The 23,089-nt window shown below is 39.2% G+C and overlaps 1 protein-coding gene across 6 annotated transcripts; it reads left to right on the top strand.

The window, feature by feature from the left end:
• Nucleotides 1-1,068: 1,068 nt before the first annotated feature.
• ddx4 (DEAD (Asp-Glu-Ala-Asp) box polypeptide 4) lies at nt 1,069-22,766 on the top strand. Of its 6 annotated transcripts, none has more exons than XM_082157578.1 (24): nt 1,069-1,190; nt 2,992-3,061; nt 7,420-7,450; nt 9,437-9,481; nt 9,734-9,766; nt 11,030-11,077; nt 11,382-11,438; nt 12,214-12,240; nt 12,322-12,396; nt 13,655-13,681; nt 13,755-13,817; nt 14,031-14,072; nt 14,162-14,197; nt 14,284-14,328; nt 14,832-14,974; nt 16,049-16,201; nt 16,320-16,474; nt 18,156-18,285; nt 18,378-18,544; nt 18,887-19,032; nt 20,231-20,330; nt 20,501-20,771; nt 21,739-21,846; nt 22,032-22,766. In XM_082157578.1, exons 2-24 carry the CDS (start codon nt 3,038-3,040, stop codon nt 22,113-22,115), a joined length of 2,010 nt encoding a protein of 669 aa, XP_082013704.1. In that variant the 5' UTR covers nt 1,069-1,190; nt 2,992-3,037; the 3' UTR covers nt 22,116-22,766. The 6 variants fall into 6 exon arrangements, with proteins under 6 accessions (XP_082013704.1, XP_082013706.1, XP_082013701.1 ...); XM_082157575.1 differs by lacking the exon at nt 1,069-1,190 and adding an exon at nt 2,287-2,581; XM_082157577.1 differs by lacking the exon at nt 1,069-1,190 and adding an exon at nt 2,287-2,589.
• The last annotated feature ends 323 nt before the right edge of the window (nt 22,767-23,089 follow it).

The raw sequence follows: 23,089 nt of genomic DNA, 5'->3' as shown, positions 1-23,089 counted from the left end.
CTTAGCTTGTTTAATATCGTCACCTGTGTGTTGTTTAGTTCCTTGTTTATTTTGTCGTGTTTAATGCCCTCAGTTACCTAGGTTCATTGTTGAGTATTGTCTTTACGTTTGGATGTAAAGCTGTTATGTTTGTTTTCTCCTTTGGACTATTATCTTTTTTGATTCTTATTAATACAAGAAAAGAGATGCATCCAGATCCTATTCTCCTCAGGCAAAATAACTGTGGCTCATAACATTTTCTTAATATTCACAGAACGTGGGTGAAAACTGTACAGTGATTCATTACATGCAGATATGTGTCAAAATGTGGATCTGTACACATATCAAAAGCATGTGTGCTTTGCAAAACAAAAACATTCAGAGATATGAAAACAAAGCGGGGAGGGCATAACCATTAGCAGTGTGTACAATAACAGGGATTATTACAACGGCTCTTTCAATGTTACTTTGAAAACAAAGTCAGACTCCAAAAAATGCACACAGTAGGTGTGTCATTCCTGTCAGGAACATAAATTGTAGACAAAATTGTACATGCACTTTCAATAACTGCTAAAACAGAATTAATTTAAGAAAAGTCAAGGGCCAAGTGTCCAGTTAAGGGAACGCTAATCAAGGACTCTAACAAATGGTTAGTTCAACCAACTTTTAAAGCCAAATAAATGAACATGATAATGCTTTTTTTGGAGTTGTTTAAGAATCCTCTGGTAAAATATGAAGAGATATCATGGTCAAATATTACTCATGATTAACTGATTTCATTAACTGCAACACTGCTTCAGTGTTACTTGTACTCTTTGTATATTGGGGACTGTATATTGAAGTACTGGAGTAATGACAGCGCAGCCACAATAGCACCTCAGTGCAAGAATGTTTATTTGCAGTGTCCGTAACAGTCCCAAAAGTGCACAAATATATTAATAAACAAATAAATTGAAATATGGGAGTAAGTAGCCTACACATGATATTTATAGCTCTTGGCTGAATTTCCTTCTATAAAAAGAATCACCACAACACTCCAAAATAGCACTTGCAGACCAGCATCCTAAGCTGGTCCCAGTGTGCGAACCCATTTATGCTGCTGGTGAACAGAAATACTGGATTATTCAACAGATGGTGTTGCCAGTCAGCGTCACGACTCACGAGTGTGTTCTCTGGTGTAGCAGTAAGGACGAACAGATTCTTGAGTCACGGTGAGTGAATGAGCACATGCTCCAGACTGGTGGTTTTATAAGGGTTGCAGTGCGTGAGCAGCATTATGGCCTCTATACACACCTGTATAATCAGGTCACTATAACACCTCACTCTAAACCTCTTATCAATACATGAAAAAATTACATCAAGAGCTCAAAAATCTCTCCACTGAAACAACAAGTTGTGATATGTCTTCACAATCATTCATCTTTCTAAACATAATAAAATAAATGCCAGCCTTTGGGAAAAGAGTGTGAAATATTCTCCAGGATCCACAGCATAAAGTTTCACCTTATGTTTTTACTGTGAAATACTTTTAAATGCACCATTTTTGGAAGTAAAAACAACAAAAAATCTAATAATTTATAGTGGAAAGCCATAAAATGACATTCCCAGAATTCCCTGTGTGACACTTCACATTTGATGGTTTTTAATTTTATGCTTCTTAGTTTTACTTTTGGTTATGCGTTACATATGATTTTATGTTACATCTTATGTTATGTTGTTAAACTAATGTTTATTGCATTATTTTAATGTCATATGTGTTACCATGATGGTGTTTTGTATTTGTGTGTAGGTTTTGTATTTGAGACAGCTTCCAAATATTTATCTCAGCTTGTGGAAAAGCTACTTGAGATGAACTTGACTCATCATGTGTCTTTCTCTTTACCACCAGTGTTATTAAGCATCATATTAATGTCAGATTGTCATGATCTGTTGTTGGAAAAACACACATTATCACTCTCCTAGTGGTAATTAGGAGTGTTTGAAGGGATGGCATTGATGGAACAGGAGGAATGTACAGTGTCTTCAGTGTTTATCAGCCCTATCCTAAACACTTTTTATAATCACTTAAATAATCATTAGGGTGAGTGACTTGAGATGTTAATTGCTCCCAATCCACATATTAAGGACTGTTGGGGGGAGGACCATCCATTTAGGACCAATCCCAAAACCTGTGTACCACCAACCATCCAGACTGGTGACCATAAAAACCATATAATCCATTACTATTTTAAAATGTACATTTCTTTAGTTTATTATAGGCTAATTTAGTTATTTTAATCAAATAATAAAAAATAAAAAAAACTCATTAAACGCCGCAAGTTGATTTAGGACAATGAAAGAATTATGACTCAGAGTCATTTGGCCCAACGATTCAGAACAATAACTTCTAGTTGTAGAGAAACATTCAACCGTATGTGTGAATCGTTCGCCTGATTCATTCAAAAGAATCTGTTCAAACGCGCGAATCGCGACGCGTTCTGATTTTCCCGCCCACAAGTAGATTCGCGTCACTTCTGCCCGCCCGGTCTCTCGCGAGCGCCCTGACGTGTCTGCAGTCGCACGTGCCATCAGGTCTTCGGTCTCCAGTCGCACGTGCCATCAGGTCTTCGGGTAGATGTATGCTGTTGTAACTTTATAAACTACACTAAAATTATTTAGTTCTTAAAAATTTGTATCAACGCGAATTTAAGAGAAATTTGAGTCGTTAGAGTCAAAGTGAAGCGTTAATTGACGAGATGCTAGTTTCTACCGAGATTCAATTAACGCCAGTCATTTTGACTAACCTTAGCGTGGCTATGTTTAATTATTAGCATTTAAATTAAGGTCTAGTACGGTGACAGCAAATTCAAACTATATTGTCTGCTGCTTTTGTTAGATATCACAGCGTTTTACAGTAGGTTGTCGTTGATAGAGGAACTCTAATGGCCGGCTTTGAGGCCTACTCTAAACGTTAGCCTAGGTTATTGATTCCTAAAGTAGGACACGGTGTTCACTTTTTGTTTTCTGTCACAGATCTGGGAAATATTGAACCGTCTTCTCTCAGCCGAAGCTGCTCAACATGGATGACTGGGAGGAAGATCAGGTAAAGTCGACCACACTCTTCCTCACCAGGCGGAGATGAGTGGAAGGCCACGTGCTCTCCTCTAACGAGTTACTTCAGCAGTATTGCGAACGTTAGCCATTGTTCTTTGATACTTGGCATATAAAATGTAACGTTATATATTTAATGTGTGTATATAGTTACTGTGTGAGCTGATTGCAATTTAAGTTTTGGCAGGAGTTTCTACGTTTTACATTTATGTATTTGGCAGCACTTTTTATCCATAGGGACTTGCACTGCCATTTTAGAAATCTGAAATTACTCTACTAGTTATTGATATTAAAATACATCTTCAGATATCTGAAATTACTCCACTAGTTATTGATATCAAAATACATCTTCAGATATCAAAAAAAAATAATTAATATCTAAATGTATTTCAACATTTTGACTAGTAACAATTAAGTTCTTGATATCAGTAATTTACATTTGTACTAGTAACTATGAAAGTATTGCTATCAAAAATTATTATTTATAGTAGTAAGAATTGTATTTCTGATATGTGAAATTATAATTTCAATTAGTTTGAAATCATTTCATTATATCAAATTGAATTTGAATGGCAACCTATGGTGACATTTAAAGGAGAACTCTGGTCAATTTTAACATTGAGCTAATTTTTTTGTCAATTTGGAGTGCTGTCAGTACAGAGAACAACGACAAAAATCGGTGTTGCCTACACCGTGTTATCCTCTTTTTAAAATTTGCACCCTATTGACTTCAATGGGGCCAATTTTAAACCTGCTTTTAGCTTCTTAAAGGAGTCATGACCTCGTGTTACCTTGGATACCCAACGCTCTATTATAGTCTTTCAGGCACTTCTAAAAAAAAAAGTGGAAAAAAAATAAACACAGAGCTCCTCAGACCCTTATTTCTGAAGGCATTATTGTATCGCGAGATCTGATGCGATATTTTGGCTGTCGTGGACGGTCATTATAATAATGCAAATGAGGGGCGCGTTGATTGGTGGCAGGAAGGAGGGGGGTTGACACCGCAGGTAACGCTTTACATATCATTCCAAAATGACATGGCGCAAGTTGTGAATGAACCCGACCTGGCCGCGACCGGCTTCCCGGCCAGTGTATAAGTATGAGGCGCCGTTTAGGGCTTAAATCAAACTTCATTCACGCACACATGAAACACGCTTGCATACATATATACTAATTAGTCACACATACATGTATATGAACTCTCCATGCACATACTCATATGAGACGCGAGCACACACACACAAACTCGCGCACATACTCATATGAGACGCGAGCACACACACAAACTCGCGCACATACTCGTATAAGACGCGAGCACACACACACACAAACTAGACGGCGCCTCATATATAAGCGTTAGGCAATCAATATACAATAGCTGAATTCATGATGATCTCAGTCATTTGTTGTTTGCAAAGTAACGTTAGCAGCCATTCCCCATGTTTACCTCGAAGCTAATACTCCCGCTAGCATACAATAGCCGCATTAGCAGTTAGCTGCTGTTTGTTACACACAGTAGAGCAATAAAAACACATTCTTACCGTTTCAATTGCAGGCAAGTCTCTGATTGTTGAAAATGGCCCCTTTTTCCCGAGCTTCGATGCCAACTTCCCCTGATATTGCCCCAAATTTGTGAAGGATTCCGGCGTACAATGTTTAACACAGCACAGACACCTAACGTTAAGCCAGTGGGAAGGGTTGTAGGAACCGCGTCATTAAAAATGAATTTAATCCACTGGTCCCTGACAGCTTGGTCCGTTCTTGGTAGAGAAAACACATTTACATGTTGATTCTGGCAGTCAACAACAGAGCAACTCACGTGTGCACTACGTTTCTGCATCTTTCTCGACTGAACTGAATATGAGGGGGAGAGGGGCGGGCTTCCTGCGGCAGGTCTGCGGTGTCCATATATGGTATATCTTGCCCCGTCATGACGTCAAGTCGGGGCTGAAATTAAAATCTCGTATTTGAGTGCGCGTGCACGCGCGCTGGTTTACGAATCCTGGGGTAAACAAACGCTTCACTTTTAAATATCGGCTTCCCGGCCAGTGTATAATCGTTAGGTAATCATAACATACATTGATTCTCGTGGAAAAGTGAAAATTGCAGGTCATGACTCTTTTAACATCCTTGATGTGTCATTACAAGTGCCCAGCCATTGTGAGGGATTCCTTCAGAGTGAACGCGGTGAATCTGACTACAGTAGATGTGAAAGATATTAATAAAAATGGTGTTAATTCAGCCAGCGCTCATACCTGTATTTTCTTCCTGTTTTCGGTCGAAGTCCACAGTAGTCGATTGTCGAGTTAACGCACATAGGTTTAGTATCTATGATCACGTGCGTGAACTCGACAACAATAAAAGTGCATCCATCCATGATAAAAGTGCATCCATCCATGATAAAAGTGCATCCATTCATGATAAAAGTGCTCCAGGGGGTTTATAAAGGTCTTCTGAAGTGAAGCAACGTATTTGTGTAAGATAAATATCCATATTTAAAACTTTATCAGCTAAAATAGCTAGCTTCCGCCAGACGGCCGTACGCATCGATTTGCGGTGAAAGAGTAACCCATGACTCTTAAAGGGATACTCTACCGTTTTTTCATATTAAACTGTTATTCCCTTAACTAAGACGAGTTGATACATACCTCTCTCGTCTCAGTGCGTGCACTAAATCCCTCTGTCTTGCGGCGAAACTTTGTTAGCCCAGTTCATTTAATATGGGCCAAGCAGAGAAGCTACCAAACACCTCCACGTTTTCCCTATTTAAATACAGTTACTCGCGAAGTGTAACTCGACCTAGGACGGTGACACAAAACAAAACGTTGCGCTTTTCTAAGCGTGTAAAATGGATAACTATTTTGTATGGCGGAATGCCATAGCAAGTGCTTGTAAGCACTTCGACTTGGCGCAGTAATATCTTCACTCGTGAAAAATCCTCTCACCGGCCCCCGCTCCCTCTAGTGAAGATATTACTGCGCCGAAGTCGAAGTGCTTCCAAGCACTTGCTATGGCATTCCGCCATACAAAATAGTTATCCATTTTACACGCTTAGAAAAGCGCAACGTTTTGTTTTGTGTCACCGTCCTAGGTCGAGTTACACTTCGCGAGTAACTGTATTTAAATAGGGAAAACGTGGAGGTGTTTGGTAGCTTCTCTGCTTGGCCCATATTAAATGAACTGGGCTAACAAAGTTTCGCCGCAAGACAGAGCGATTTAGTGCACGCACTGAGACGAGAGAGGTATGTATCAACTCGTCTTAGTTAAGGGAATAACATAGTTTAATATGAAAAAACGGTAGAGTATCCCTTTAAAGCAATGTAAAAACATATGTTGTCATAACTTATTGATAATAATAATAATAATAATACATTTTATTTATAATGCGCTTTTCTGAAACCCAAAGCGCTACAAACAATAAAACAAGTAAAATACAAAGTACAGGAGTAAAAATAATCATTACAGTGCAACCCAATAAAATACTAGTCATGACAGTTCAAGTAAGCAATTTTAAAAAGATGTGTTTTTAACAACTTCTTGAAACTGGCTAATGTAGGAGCGTCTCTAACAGTAAGAGGAAGTGCATTCCATAACCAGAGAAAGCTCTCTCCCCCATAGATTTTAATCTACAGGGAGGCTGCTGAAGAGTAAGAGAATCCGTAGACCGAAGGGAACGAGAAGGCGCATACAGGCTGACTAAGTCACAGATATAAGGAGCGATTTCATGCATAGCTTTGTACGTTAGTGTAAGAGTTTTAAAAGCAATACGAGACTGGACAGGTAGCCAATGCAAACTATAAAGCACACCTGTAATGTGCTGACGTGGTGAAGTGTATGTAAGCACACGTGCTGCTGAATTCTGAATGTACTGCAGGCGTTTTATAGATTTAGCAGGTAAACCAACAAAAAGTGCATTACAATAATCAATCCTGGATGTAACAAATGCATGAATAAGCCTTTCAGCGTCAGGTAGAGTAAGACAGGGCCTAATTCTTTCAATATTTCTTAGATGATGGAATGCAGATTTAGTAATACTCTTAATATGAGAGTCTAGTGTTAAGTGGGCGTCAAAAATCACACCAAGGTTACGAGCACAAGAAGATGGAGATAAGACACTATAATCGATGATCAAGTTAAAATGTCTCCCTTTTTGGGTAGCCGCAGGTGTGCCAATGAGTAAAATCTCTGTCTTAGAGGAGTTCAATTTAAAAAAATTATGATGCATCCATGTTTTTATTTCCTGCACACATTCCGAGAGAATTTTGGAGGTGATCATATTTTTTGCATTCAAGTCTGAGCTATAGGGAATAACTGTAACTGTAATAACTTTTTTTTTTTGTCCTTCTACAGAGCCCTGTTGTGTCCTCCAACTCAGGATTTGGTAGGTTTTTCTTAACATTGTGCCCATATTGTGCCGTAAATGTTACAATATAAAGGGCATAAAGCCCCCGCCTCCACTCACTCACACCAGCTCAGAGATCCACTCAGTATCAGTATCAGAATGGTAATGCCTTTTATGTATCGCTCTCTACAACGTCCGACACATAACGGTAGTTAAGGAGACTAGCCTTTTGCTTGACTGTTATCAAATAGCTAATAATGTGTTGCTAATGTTACATAAACCATGAGTCAGACAACTGCCATCTAACAATCAGTATCCTTAATACATTATAGTACATCAATGGAGAAAGACATAGTTCATCATAACATCGTGTAATATATACATTCACCCGCTATATTGCTAAATACACAATTACGCCATTACACGATTTTTCATATCAGCAGAAAAAAATACTGGGATATCCTGGCTTCTCTTGAAACTCACTGGCTTCAGAGCAGTCATATTAATAAAATGTTAAAGCCCGCCGGCACGTTGACCTGATTGGTTACAAGGTAGTTTGTGACGTAAGAAATGCCAGCGATTTTAAACCGCAATGGTTTTGACTTATAAAATTACACATGGTTTGTCTTAAAGCATATTAAAAACACCACATGGACAAATAAACAACATTAAAATGCCCTATGCACCAGTCTATGCACCAGTCTGCGTACACGTCAGATCAGATCACTTCGACATGGCTGCGTATAAGAGGTAAAAACGATATAAATACTGTTCGTTTTCTCACACAAACCGCTCGTTTCGTGTCTTAGGCCATCAATGTGTACTTACGATGGGGGAATTGTTTAATTTGGACGACGGGGAATTGTTTTAATTTGGCCTCTGTGCATGCTCTTTGAGATAATGACCATAGACCTGCATTATTTGACTGACAGACAAGAACGGTTTGACCTAAAAATATCAAAATTGAAACTACTGCGGAAAAAAAGACACCTACATCTTGGATGCCCTTGAGGCAAGCTAAAACATACCAAAATTTAATTTCAAAGTGAACTATCCCTTTAACTAATGTTAACTGAAACCCAATTAAAGGACAAGTTCGGTATTTTACACTTAAAGTAAAACGTTTACAGATCGTTTCTGATGAAATAGAACGGTTAAGATAAAAATTTGGACACATACTGCTGTCCTTTCGCTTCCCCCCCCCCCACCTCCAGAATGGCTGCATATGGGCACTGGAACAATCCTTCCTAAAAACGCATTAAACTTTTGTTTACGAAGACGTGAAAGTCATCGAGTGGTCAGGGGTGTTCACTGATATGCTCACTCAAAAATCGCTGCAAAAGATGCTTTCCCAGGGGTGTTTTACCATTCGTTGAGAGCTTGAATAGACACTCCAGCCCAGTTGGTGGCGGAGTAATAGCGTACCTCACAGCACATCCAATACAAGTCAATGGACATCCAATACAAGTCAATGGAGTTGGACAAAAACTACGATAAAACCTGTTGGAAATCATCTTTTGCAGCGATTTGTGTGTGAGCATATCAGTGAACACCCCTGACCACTCGGTGAGTTTCATGTCTTTGTAAACGAAAGTTTAATGCGTTTTCTTGTTGAAATTTTAAATGCTGTCAAACAAAACGGAGGCTAGCTCGACCCTCCCTCCTCCTCATCAGCAATGTTATAACTTCAGACTTCTCTCTGGTGACGTTTGCACGACTTGTTTAACCCTTTACTTCGGGTTAAAGCTCACATTCGTCTGATTCCATTTGGGAGTGCAATGGCTCAATCCCAAAATCCAATAAACAACTGATGCATAGAACCAAGAGTACGCCCTACATTTTTCTTTTTCGATAATGTTATAATAATTAACTCAATTAAATGCTTTTTAAAAACTTTTTAAGCTCTGAAACTTGCAGGATGTTTTAATGGTGCAAACACCTTATGTCTAAAGATCAAGGCAAATTTGATTTGTCCTTTTAAATGTCCGCTTAAATGTCAAATGTATTGCGCCTCTTCACTTACAGGTCTGGGATCCAGTAGTGATGGAGGATTCAAGAGCTTCTGTTCAGGTTGACTATCTCATGACCTTCATTTTGTACATTAAATCATTTGTATTAATACTCGAGTGTAAATTATGTACGGAGTGCAGGAGTCAGTGATTGACGGAAGTCAAGCTTTGAGTTTTCTCAGCTGTAGACTAGAACCATGGATGGCAACTTTTTTTTTATATGCTCATTAACCTGTACACACACCACAGCAGTTTAATCACTCAGCAGTGGCAGCCATGTTTATTGTGTTCACAAGATGCTTTTTATTTGTAGGAAGTGCAGGAAATGAGAAGACAAACAATGCAGGTTTGTTTTCCTTTTTCCTTCTAAGGCTGTATGTGTGAATCCACTCTCGAATCTTGAAGAGTTTCTGTTGCAGGACTCCAGACCACAACCTAAATTTGACACGTGTGCTACAATTTTAAGTATCTAGTCTACAGTCGGGAGAAGTCTTAATACGATCATCTCTAAGTGCACGTTTCCTGCAGGCAGTGTGAGCCGTGGTGTCCAGTTCATGATTGAGACAAACACGTTACTGATAGGATCAGAACCAGACAGAGCTTGCAGTGGGCAAGCGTCCTACATTATTAATCTGAGAAATTAAAGCACTTATTTTTCCCATATTCATAACGCGTATGCTGCAATTAATAATTTATTAATGGTAATAGTAAATTATTAAATATTCAAATCAAAGATTTGTTGTTTGAGATCTAATTCTGAAATCAACCTTCACAAACGAGCAGAAATATTTAATATTTAATTATACAGTGCATACAAAGTGTTCAGAAAATTCACCCTATTTTCCAAATGCATGTAATGGATCTTATTGTGAAAGATCATCCGTACATATATGCTTCAGGTTTAATTTTTTCTTACCTTGTAATTTTTAATCAATGCTTTAACTTCAGACTTCTCTCTGGTGACGTTTGCAAGTCTTGTTCAGTCCTTTAGTTCGGGTTAAACCCGCCCGTGCCAGCTCGTGCTCACCTGCTTCCATTCGGGAGTGCAACGTCCTACATTTATTTCAGTAATATCATACGTGAATGCACATCAAAATACGGAAGAAATGTTGCCACATCTGTTTTAAATGCTCTTTGTCTGAGAGTATCGCCTAAATCTAGTATTGTCTAAATCTGGATGTGAAACTTCATAGCTGAAAAGTCTTGAAGCTGCTTTGACAGTGATTACAGCCTCGACTGAGCACTGAGTTAAGGGTCTGAATACTTTTGTCAGTGGTATTTTAGTGAAAAAGCAACAAAAAAAAATGTGAATACTTTCTAAATGGACTGTAGATGCAAATACAATCAGTATAAATCTAAATTATACTAAGCTGTTCTAAACAACCATATTGACCAAGCAACTGAATCTTTTGGATCCCATTTCCTTTTGGCAATTTTTGTGGTCTGGAGGCCTGTTTTTACAAACATATTAGAAGCAATAACTTGTGTAAGCAATTCTCATTATTAGGGATATTTAAAATTCCATATCACATGCTATTATGATCTGGAACCATGATGCTTGAAAGGATCCAGATGAGAGCCTGTCTAACGTGAGCCATTGTGTTTGTAGATAGTGACTCGTGGAGGTCGCCTGCTGGTGACGGGTTCAGAGGCAGAGGTGAGGATCTGAACTAAGTAATGATAAAGCGTTTCGGCAACAGCTTATGCAGTTTCTCAACCCTGTTCCTTTTCCAACCCAGTGCTCCCAAGTACTGCACATGTTTAACGTTTCCTAGTTTAATAATTATAAATTTGACTGTCCAGGAACCCTGGTTTAGGGATGTGCAAAACTACATCTTTTAAAATACCTGACCATTTTTTAAAGAACTATATGTTCAGTTACATGTACTGAGTTTAAATCTAGAGTTGTTTGTGCTTGTGTAGTGTGACTGCTGTAACCACTGCTTATCTGGTGTTTTTAGGAGGCAGAGGAGGATCCCGAGGAGGGAGAGGAGGCTTCAGGAATACCTTTAAATCAGGTGATATTACACTCATCATCGCTGATCCCCCTCAACAGAAATCCAGTATTAATGCTGTCAATCAATTTGGGGTTGTTACACTTAAAGAGGAACATAAGCACCGTTGTGAAAAATTACTTCATTACTTGAAGTACCTACTTCATTGTGATGTGGATTTTTTTTGTTCTGGATTCTTGATACATCTTCAAAATTTTACAGGGGGAAGTGGGTTTACTTTAACAGACATCATGAATGCGAGACCATATCTTTGGGAAATTTCAAACGCCGTTTTTGTGCTCCCAATGTGGGAAGGGGCGCCACACAAAGGGTCATTTCAAATGAAAGTGGGCAACAAAACCCCTTTACAAATTGCCCTCCCACAAGGCTGTTAGCTAAGGCTACGTGCGATGAACACTTCACTGGAGTAATACAGTAATTACCCATTCATGATCTTGTGACTCAGGGTGGCGATCCCTAAAGGTGATGATACACAGGCCAACTTTTAGAGCAATGTTGCGGAGCGATTGTTGCGTGCCCAGTCACATTGCTCAAAGTTGTCAAGTGTATCATCACCTTCAGGGTGTGTGTGTATCTACCATAATATTGCAATTGTTGTTTTTCAAGAGAAGCACTTTTCTTGACACAGACATCCATGCTTCACCGGCATACGTAGCAGCCTCGCTGAATAAGTTGTTTCTGGTGGCTTGAGTATCTACAGACACTTGGATGCTATATTTAAAGCTGTGTGTAAAAATGTGAGAATTTATCCGTAAAATGCTCTTGCTTTGTTTTTCAGAAAATGATGAAAATGGCAACGACGAGGGTAATATTTCTCTTTCGAATAACAAGACATGTTTACTGACTCTTGTTGCGTTGTTTCATGGAGCCCAACTGTGTGTTGCAGGTTGGAAAGGAGGTGAAAGCCGAGGAAGAGGCCGCGGTGGTTTCCGTGGTGGATCTCGAGGTGGTTTCCGTGATGGTTGGTTGTTGGAATAAATTCATTTTAATTGTAATTTGTGTGAGAAAATGGCAAACAAGAGATGACTTGAAATATGAACAGCTATGCAGGACGTTGGTTGTCTGGGGCAATGGTGAATTAAATAGTTTAGTGCTCATTATATGCAGTTGACCACAAAACACTTACTTTGACCAATCACAGTTGAGTTATGTAATGCGCAAGTTAATTTTAATGTCTAAAGGTCCTTTCACACTGGACGCGATTTTGACGCACGAATAATTCACGCGATGGCTTTATATTTTGATCAGCTGTTTGTGTAACGAGTGCTTCCACACCGAACGCAAATGTGCTGCGGCGGAAAAACGACTTATTTTTCCCCGCTTCGATCTCTTTTTTTTTTCTTTTTTTTCTTTTTTTTTTCTTTTGCGGCGACAGAAAAAGCTTCAGCCAATCACATACTACAAGGACAACGATTTGAAAGACAATGTGGCGTAGCATTGCCAACCAACTCGGTTATCACGACTGTGAGTGTGTTGTGTGATAGTTTTAGTCGTTGTATAGTCCTGTGCTGTGTAGGCTAGCAGGCTAAACTACATTTGGGAGAGAAAGCTAACACTATCGTCAAAGATAAGAGACAGAGACCGTGTTTACTTTGAACATGTAAAAAAATTTAGTGACTATTTAGGGCTGTTTTTAGTATTACTATACATTCTTTGTGTGATATCTACGGTTTCTAGTCGAATGATTGTAACTTGTTACTTTGTGTGTTACATGTAATGTGTATCGACATTACAAAACGCACTGTTTAGTTGAAGACGTAGAAAAAACTGTAGAAAAACCTCAGGGACACCTGTGGGAGAAAAAGGAGAGAGGAAAAGGAAACTAAGAGTGGACATTAGCATACTCCCCTTCAGACTCTCTGTTCTGTAAGATTGGGTGCACCCAAAACCTTCTTTTGTCTTTTAAAGAAAATGAAAAGCTCGTCTTCACTGGATGATGATGATGAAGTGTCCATGTTTTCTCAGCTGTCGGCGTGAAAGTTTTGTAACGTTGAAGCTCTGGACGTCACAGACGTTGCAAATTCGCGTCGCGGCTGATGTGTATGGTTTTCGCTTTTTCGTTTCGCTTTTTCCGGCGTAACGCGTCCGGTGTGAAAGGGTCTTAATTCTTAAGGTGGTAATGAAGAGGCTTTGGGAAAGGTGAAATTGTAATAATCATCTGTGAATGAATACATGAACAAAAGCTTTAGAATTTTTACATGATGCTCTTTATCTTCCAGAAGGTGATGAAAATGGCAACGATGAAGGTAATATTTCTTTCTTTTGAATAAGAGATGTTGTTATGACTCGTGTTTCATGGAGCCCATCTGTGTGTTGCAGGTTGGAAAGGAGGCGAAGGCCGAGGAAGAGGCCGTGGTGGTTTCCGTGGTGGATTTCGTGACGGTTAGTTTTTGGAAGAAATTAATTTGAATTGTGGTTATGAGAGATGGCAGGAGAAAGACATGAAACTAGCACAGCTATGCTGGAAGTTGAATGCCTGGGGCAATGGTAAATTATACAGTTGGCTAGTATACATGTTATATGACCTCAGCTGCCTTTGACCAGTCACAATCAAATAGTGTAATTTAATTTGAATATTTGTCTCTTGCTCTTAAGGTGGCGATGAAGAGACGGGGAAAAGAGGCTTTGGGAGAGGAGGTGATGCTAAATTCATCTCTTTTTAAGTGATTTTTATCAAGTGGTTCTTCTGTGTTTTAACTGAATTATTTCTTCAATGCTCTGTTCAGGTTTCAGAGGCCAGAATGAGGAAGTGTTCTCCAAGGGTAATTTACTGCATTGATAGTAACTAGTATGTAATAGACTGCTGCTTTAACTTACTGGTTCTCTTGCTCTTTCTCTGATTGTCCAGTCTCAACATCAGACAACACAGATCAAGAAGCTGGTGAAAATGCAGGTGGGTCATATTCACCTTCAGTGCGAGACAAAGCTTTTCTTTCGCTGTATGGAATTCGATTTTTTTAGGGGAAAAAGATTTGGGTTTTCTTAAAATAAATGTGATGCAACGAGAGTTTTTCATGGTGCAGCCAAAAGTTTTATAGAACGTTATAGTCAAGTGAGTGAATTCAAGGTCCATATTTATTATGCAAAACTGTCTTCACCATAAGGGAGTCTTTTGAACTTGGCTAAATGAATGTGTTCAAACCGTATGGACAAATACTTTATGGGTGAGGACTTGGAGAAAGTGATAATACCAGAAAAATACATTTCATCTGTGAATTTATAGTAAAGCAAACTTTGCCATTTCATTATTTTGAAAATAAAATGTTCTAAATGAATGTAATCAGTGACAACATTATCTAAAATATATATCAAATATAATCCTGTAGTTTATCATTGCAGTTTTAATAAAATGTTTCATATACAAAATGAGTAACGTCCCGTTTGTCTGTCTTGTAGGACCCAAGGTTGTCTATGTGCCGCCCCCTCCTCCAGAAGATGAGGGCTCCATATTTTCACAATTTGCCACAGGCATTAATTTTGATAAATATGACAATATTCCCGTGGAAGTGAGCGGCAGCAATCCTCCAAAAGCCATTATGGTAAGTTTTATAGATAGATTTTGCAATCCATTTTAACTTCAGTAAAAAAAGAAAAGATTGGATCAGTGCAGTGTGGATGTACCACATCCATCGTGTTGTGGTGTTCGTTACTCTGCTTCCCTGCCACTCACGACCACTCTCCCATGGACTCGGGGGATTGAATTTGTGCTCATTAAATGTACATTTCAGGTTCTCGGCAGAAGTTTTAGGTCATTCGGGCAGTTTTCATCTGCTGTTTATGAACACTGAATTTCATGTACTATATTTAATAATTTCATTAACTATCCACCTTTTCCTGGCGAGCCTACTGCGTTTTGAATTATGGGTGACGCTTCTGGTTTGGTGAACTTTCATTCGAAAAGACAAATGAGTAATTTCAAAATAAAAGCTTGCACTACAAATCATCGTCAATTTGACTGAATAAGCTGTACATTTTCCTTCATGTTTTATTTCAGACATCGAGGATAACGTAACGCTTGGTATTTTAATGACATGGTATAACATGAATATGGCAAGAGCTCTTCAGTTGATGCTTTCTCTTCCTCCTGATTTTCTTTTTTTGCCCTTTGTATTCTCTTTAACAGCATGAAAGACATGTACTCTGCATTTGTGGTCTGTTCTTTTCTCCCGACTTGTTTACGATATATCCCTTTAACAATTTGCACATTTTATAGCCTTGTGGTTTTTACAGCAGCTTGCAATCAATAAATATTACACATTTATGCCAAATGATTGCTTGTAAACAACCCTTAATGAATTGACAGGGGTTACTTTGTTGTTTATTGTAATGCTGTTGGTACTTGTAAATTTCTTTCATTTGTTGATGATTGATAACAACCCTGTGATCTACGAGAAAGGCTTACTATTGAAATGTCTTAACCTGAAACACCACTAGATGGAGCCTGCATGTTAATGAATAATGTGACAACTCGGTAGCTCTGATTTTACAAGACACTGAAAGAAAGAGTCTTCATTGTGGATATGATTGTCCACAAGCTGTTTTCTGTACATAGCATGTTCAAAAGCTATGAAAATAGGCCAAAATATCTCTAAGTGTCTCACTCTCTCACTCAGACCTTTGACGAAGCAGGACTTTGTGAATCACTGAACAAGAATGTAAAGAAGTCTGGATATGTAAAGCCTACTCCTGTCCAGAAGTATGGAATCCCCATCATCTCTGCTGGGCGGGATCTGATGGCTTGTGCCCAGACCGGATCAGGAAAAACGGCAAGAACCACTCTCTTGCATGCTGTTCTTATTTAATGATCATCTTTCCTGTCAGTGTGTTCAGAAGATTACATGTTTAAGGACACTGGCTGACTGCGGTCTCTGTGTGGTCCCCCAGGCGGCGTTCCTGCTGCCCATCCTGCAGAAGTTCATGACTGATGGAGTGGCGGCCAGCAGGTTCAGCGAGGTGCAGGAGCCCGAGGCCATAATCGTGGCTCCCACCAGAGAGCTCATTAACCAGATCTATCTGGAGGCCAGGAAGTTCGCATTTGGGTACGCTTTACCATTTTCAGACATATAAATTGGGTTGTTTGTTCATTTATAGTAGGGCTATAGAGTAAAAAAAAAAAAAATTAATCTATAATCTGTTTTCTCTAAATTTTTCCCCCCCTCACTATTGATTAATTTCTGAATAGTTGCATAAAAATAATTAAACATTAATTAACCGTAACTAATCTGTGTGAACTTTTACCTAATGCTATTATTGATCAGAAAAGATGAGGTTTATGCAGTGCAGGCCTAATTAGGAAAGTTGGAGATGTGGACATGAATGCCCGTAAAATAACTAGGAACCGATACTAGCTGACTACTACAGTACAGTTTGCACAGTGAGGCTGAGTATTTATTAGGGGTGTAACGATACACAAAACTGACGGTTCGGTACGTCCCACGGTTTTGACGTCTCGGTTCGGTTCGGTTCATTTAGGTGGAGTGGGGGGTTTAGAAAGCTAAAATTGTTTTTGTTTTTAAACAGATAATTTAATTAACAAATTGTGTCCTTGTCTTTAAATTAATTCAATTACAAGTAAACGTTTCGCAAGGATAAAACTAATTATCTGCTAATGCTGTAAACTATATAGGAGCCCTTACTTGCACATTACTATAACATTAAAGCTTAACAACAGAGCCAAGACTTTTAGCCTAAATTCAGTTGCTATTTATTTTTAGATATAATAATAATAATAATCAACACTCAAGTAACAAATTGTATGAAAACATGTAAACTGCACATAAGGCAGTTTTTACCTTAACATATGTTTTTACTCTAATTTATTATTGAAATATAATAATTTACACAGTTGCTGTCATTTTCATGACAGATATTTTAAACATACATAAAATAATCAAGATGTCATTAACAGGTTAAGTAAAATATAATATATAGGCTAATATAGTGCATTTATTTAGTGAAAGAGTTCATTTCCTTAGCAATCCAACAAGCTGTGGACACTGAATGACTTGCCTGAGGTAAATAAAGCTATGTGAAAAAAGAAGCGTTTTATTGACATATTTCCGCTGTTAAATCACTGACTGAGCGATTACACGAGTTATGATGCCTTTCAGTAAGTATACTGTATCTTTCAACATACCTTCAGGTGTCCATTCATGTTTATTCTGTAACTGAGGAAGAGAATCGCGTTTACTCGCGCTCCGCGCTGCCGCTTGAAATGAGGAGCCTAGTAGCCTACGGTGATCTCTCACGCCACATCAAAGAGCGCCAAAACGACATTTAATGTTTGAATTTCGTCATCAAATAGACAGAATTTGAAAGATCACACCTTGCTTATTATCGAATGTAACAAAACACTGAGCTTATTGCGATTAAATGTGGTTAATGGTGGTTAGGCAACGCTGTATTCGTTGTGTACACATAAGACATGAGGTCCAATGAGCCGGGACAGCAGGGGGCGGGGCAGCAGGGGGCGGGGCGGGCGTGTTCGGTACGCCATGAGAGTATCACGATTCGTATCGTGGGTGGTGTATCGCGGTTTTTCGGTTCGGTTCGAATATCGTTACACCCCTAGTATTTATACATATTTCATGAGTTGATTTGGATTTACAAGTGTTTATTAGCATAGTCCACATTTGGGCTCGCATGAAGTCCCTCATTCATTCCATATTGCTTGTAGTCCCCAATTTAATATCCTTAAACAATTGTTCTTGAATCTCGTAGGACCTGTGTGCGTCCTGTGGTGGTGTATGGCGGTATAAATACTGGATACACTATTCGAGAGGTGTTGAAGGGCTGCAATGTTTTGTGTGGGACCCCTGGAAGATTGCTGGACATCATTGGGCGTGGAAAGGTACTTTTTTCTCTCATATACCATGCATTTAATAACTGACTATATATTGTGTGGCTTTCATTTTTATGTGTTGTTTGACTTCTTCCCATCAGGTTGGCCTGAGTAAGCTACGGTACTTGGTTCTGGATGAAGCAGACCGGATGCTGGACATGGGCTTCGAGCCAGACATGCGAAAGCTAGTGGGATCTCCAGGAATGCCTCCAAAAGAGGAACGGCAAACCCTCATGTTCAGTGCCACCTTCCCTGAAGAAATCCAAAGGTCTGACTCTGACACACTTTAAAAGAGTTATTCTTCCACAACCTAATTTTTCCAAACCTGTATAACTTTCCTCCATGGAACATAAAAACATGCTTTAATCAGAGGTTCTCAGACCTCAAGGGCCAGAGTTCAGCTCCAACCTTGATCAAACACAGATGAACAAGCTAATCAAGGTATTCAGGATTACTAGAAAGATATAGGCAGTGGAGATTGATCAAAGGTTGGAGCTGAACTCTGCAGGAAAGTTTACCTTGAGGGTTGAGAAACCCTGGTTTTCTAATACATTTCATGCATGGATTGCAAATAGTGGCTTCAGCAGGACTGATGTATGTATCATGACAGGTTGGCATCAGAGTTTTTGAAAGTGGACTACCTCTTCCTCGCTGTGGGTGTGGTGGGCGGAGCCTGCAGTGATGTGGAGCAGACCGTCGTTCAGGTGGATCAGTTCTCCAAGAGGGAGCAGCTGCTGGAGCTGCTCAAAACTACAGGTGTGTGTTTGTGTGTGTGTGTTCGCATGCATACATGTGGGATTATAATTTACCTTGAGGACTTGTTGAATTTCCTATTGCAATAAATGAAAGCTCAAACATGATGCTTGTAAAAGAGTCAGTCGAAATCCATCTGTTCCTCACAAAGCTTTCAAAAGGATATGAATGTCCACAGAAACCCTTCCCTCTGCTGCTCCTGTCTGTCGTTCTCCATCCAGTGTTCAGTTACGGCACAGCCGTCTCAAAGGCTGCATTTACACTGCGTAAATTCTCAGATTTGTCAACGTGCTTCATTCATCTTCCTCTTGCACTAGAATGATTCCATTGGTGATCGCTAGGGATGCGAACAATTAATCGATCGATTAATTGTCGTTCATTTAATCTATACATTTATCGATCGTTGATTAAGCTATCATTTTTAAATTGAATCCCAAAACTGATGTTGAATCAACATTATTAGGGGCATCACACTGGAAGAACATTTTCATAGTTCCCAGAACTATTGGTGGAAGTACCAGCGTTTTGACGTGTTCTCACCGCAGGAACTAGAAACGATTTTAATTCTAGGAACTTCTTTTGGAGGAACTAATTTACTCCTCCTTCAGAGTCGGTCTAAACCAGCGCTATAGGAACTACAGCTGAACACCAGCACCTGCCATTTTTAAAAGGCTGTGTAAACACAGATTATAGCCTATATATTTACTCTAGAAACTAACTCTACGAACATGGAAAACAGTGATAGATGAAGCTCTTAACCTTTACACTTAGGAGAAAATCCTACGCAACTTTGAGGGAACCAAGAGAAACATGATTATGTATTTCTGCTCAGCAACACTGGACATCAAACACACGGCATCTAATAACGTGTTAGACAGATCGTAAACTAATGAACTCTGAGAATGCGAGCGCTGTTTGTTTGCTCTGGAGTTCTCAGTGCCGTCAAAATAAGTCACAACTACAAGCGTGTCTTACGTCACTTCAGAGTTCTTACTGGAGGTGCGAATGCAACCAGGAAAACGTTCCTAAGGGAACCATTAGTTCTCTGGGAATCACACTGGTGGCTCGTTCCTATAACTAACCGGTGGGAAAACCCCTAATAACATCAGATGTTTTGTTTTTTATGCATAAAATCTGGCTAACCTTTTCACTGTCAAGACATTAAATGATCAATTTTATGCCATTTTGTTTGCAATTACAGGGACTGAACGCACAATGGTCTTTGTCGAAACCAAAAGAAGTGCTGATTTCATAGCAACTTTTCTCTGTCAGGAGAAGATCAATACCACAAGCATCCACGGGTACCGTTTCCTCCACTCTTTTCTCTCTCCTCCCACAATAACCTGTTCTTTCTGAGTCTGTTGAAAAGTAGCTTTGTAACCTCTGACCTGCTCTTCTTTATGGTAATCAATCATTGAGTATGGTGTTACGATTCTCTGCTAATCGAACACTTTTCTTCTTCTCTGATCAGTGACCGGGAGCAGCGGGAGCGAGAGAAGGCTCTCAGTGATTTCCGCACTGGCCAGTGTCCGGTGCTGGTGGCCACGTCTGTCGCTGCCAGAGGCCTGGACATTGAGCATGTGCAGCATGTGGTGAATTTCGACCTGCCCAGCAGCATCGACGAGTACGTCCATCGCATTGGAAGAACCGGCCGCTGTGGGAACACTGGTCGGGCCGTGTCATTCTTTAACCCAGAGTCAGACACTCCAGTAGCTCGCTCTCTGGTCAAAGTCCTCTCAGGGGTTTGTACTTCTCACACTACATCAAAGACACTTACAGGAGTTCACTGCAGGGGTTCACTTCCCAAAATGTTATATCACGATCTTCCCAATTTTGATGTACTATCAAGTATATTCCAGACTGGATCAAGCCCAGGGAATATTTGCACAATTTATAACAGTATTGCATTAAACAATCAGTTGTAAAAATAGTCCTTAAACCCGGAGTTAAACTTTAAATGCTGCATAGTAACTGAACACAACTGACTGTCTTAATGTAAATGCTCACCAAGACGGACATTTTGACTTTTGTATATATTTGACTGTTTAGCAAATTTAACAAATGAAATGTATATATTTTAATTACATTTATCTCACCTAAATGTCTCATTCATTTATATTTGTTTTTACAATGGGTTAATTTTGTTGCTCAAGAGTTTACACAACCCAGGGAAGCTTGATTTCAATCTGTGAATTAAATTTTAAAAGTAAATAAACTAAAGATACAAATGAAATGAAGTGTTTTGGGGTAGGTCTAGCACTAGCATTACAACAGCAGCTGAGTACACTAATCAAATGTAAAATAACACTGATTAGTCTTTTAGTCCGGTATACATTAAATACAGAGGCTGTTAATCCTGATGCACTTGCATAATGTTTCCCTTTATCTGGTTTGATTGTTTCTGTTCTCCTAATTAAGTTGCTTTGGACAAGAGTCTGCGAAATGTGACCCTGGACCACAAAACCAGTCATAAGTCGCACTGGTATATTTGTGGCAATGGACAAAAAACATTGTATGGGTCGAAATTATCGTTTATTCTTTTATGCCAAAAATCATTAGGATATTAAGTAAAGATCATGATCCATGAAGATATATTGTAAATTTCTTTCCTTAAATATATCAAGTGTATTTTTGTGAGTGGATGCAGCTAAAGGGTCACAGGGTCACGAATGATAATGTAAATAACGTCCATAATCCTCCATCTCTCAGGCTCAGCAGACGGTTCCCAAGTGGCTGGAGGAAATAGCCTTCAGTGCTCATGGGACAACAGGCTTCAACCCACGGGGAAGAACGTTTGCGTCTACAGACACGCGGAAGGTATGCCACACACACTCACACACACTCACACACTCACACTCTCTAATCCTGAGCTTTTTATTATTAATGCCAATAAAAAAACAGAACTGAAAACTTTAATGAAAACAATCAGTTGAAACTGTATTGTCCCTGTCCTGAGCTTCTGCTGATGTGTGTGTGTGATTGGCTTCTGGTTTGGTGTGTAGGGAGGATCCTTCAAGACCGACGAGCCGGCGCCGGCAGCATCAAACCCAGCATCCGCCGCAGCCGATGACGAGGAATGGGAATAACTACTCCTTCACCTTGTGTTCTTGTGTAGATTAACTTTTATTTGAGTTTATTCATTTCTCCTACATGTTTGTTAAGTTGAATGATTATAAGGTAGCCTTACAGTAAAGCTGTTGCATTTATAAAGTCACATTCTAGAAGCTGTAGGTTTGATCTCAAGGACTGAATACTAATCAAGACAATGATGCCTTTTAGCTGTTTGGATGGATTGATTTTGTTTTGTATCACTTGTTTTGACTGGAGCACAACTGGATTAGTGGATTTGTTTTAAGTTGTCACATTTTAACACTTTGCTAAGAGAGTATTGAGTTTTGTAAGTCTTTACCTGAAGCTCATTCCTACAGCTGTATCTTATCAATCAGTTCTGTTGTTAAATGTGACAGTTTGCAGGTTGTTTTCTTGACGTTTTCGTCTTAAAGCCAAAGTATAGAACAAGTAAAGAGACTTGTTTTGCTAATGTACCGCCAGATACAGGTAAATAAAGTGATTGTTTACCGCACATCTTTGTTTCAAACTCTGATTCCTCACACAGTAACCCTGAACCACAGCATCTGGTTAGCAGTGGCCTGTATTGGTTCACTACATGATGTATGCATTAAGAAACTGAATAAACAGTCCTGCTTCTCTGGTTTGATTGGTCGAGTTGTCCTGAAATGAAGAGGCTGGAGTAATGAATGCTCCAGAAACGCCATGTATTTTATTTTTTCCTACATTTATTTTTCTTCAGTGCATGGAAGTGAAGTCTCAAAAGACTGGCACAAATCATAACTACCTGTCCATAACTTAATGAATATACAGTGTGTCTGAGGCTACTGTATTAAGCTGGAGTGTGTTCTGGTCTGGGAACACTATATGGCCCTTCAGGAGCCACGGCCTCACGGTTTTTCCAGTTTCAGATTTACTGAGGATTTTAAATATACATTTCTAATCAATTTATACCAATAAAATATGAGTTTGGCATAACTAGAAAAACGTA

The sequence above is a fragment of the Leuciscus leuciscus genome (genome assembly GCF_965113295.1).
Source record: "Leuciscus leuciscus genome assembly, chromosome: 24".
Lineage (NCBI taxonomy): Eukaryota > Metazoa > Chordata > Actinopteri > Cypriniformes > Leuciscidae > Leuciscus > Leuciscus leuciscus.
The sequence above is the reverse complement of the archived record's forward strand: the minus strand, read 5'-3'. Positions and strand labels throughout refer to the sequence as shown.

Coding starts and splice junctions, on each gene's coding strand:
- ddx4 (XM_082157578.1), top strand. CDS start 3,038: ATGGATGACTGGGAGGAAGATCAG. Junction 14,073..14,161: donor AAGAGGCTTTGGGAGAGGAG/GTGATGCTAAAT, acceptor TGCTCTGTTCAG/GTTTCAGAGGCCAGAATGAG. Junction 14,975..16,048: donor ATCCTCCAAAAGCCATTATG/GTAAGTTTTATA, acceptor TCTCTCACTCAG/ACCTTTGACGAAGCAGGACT.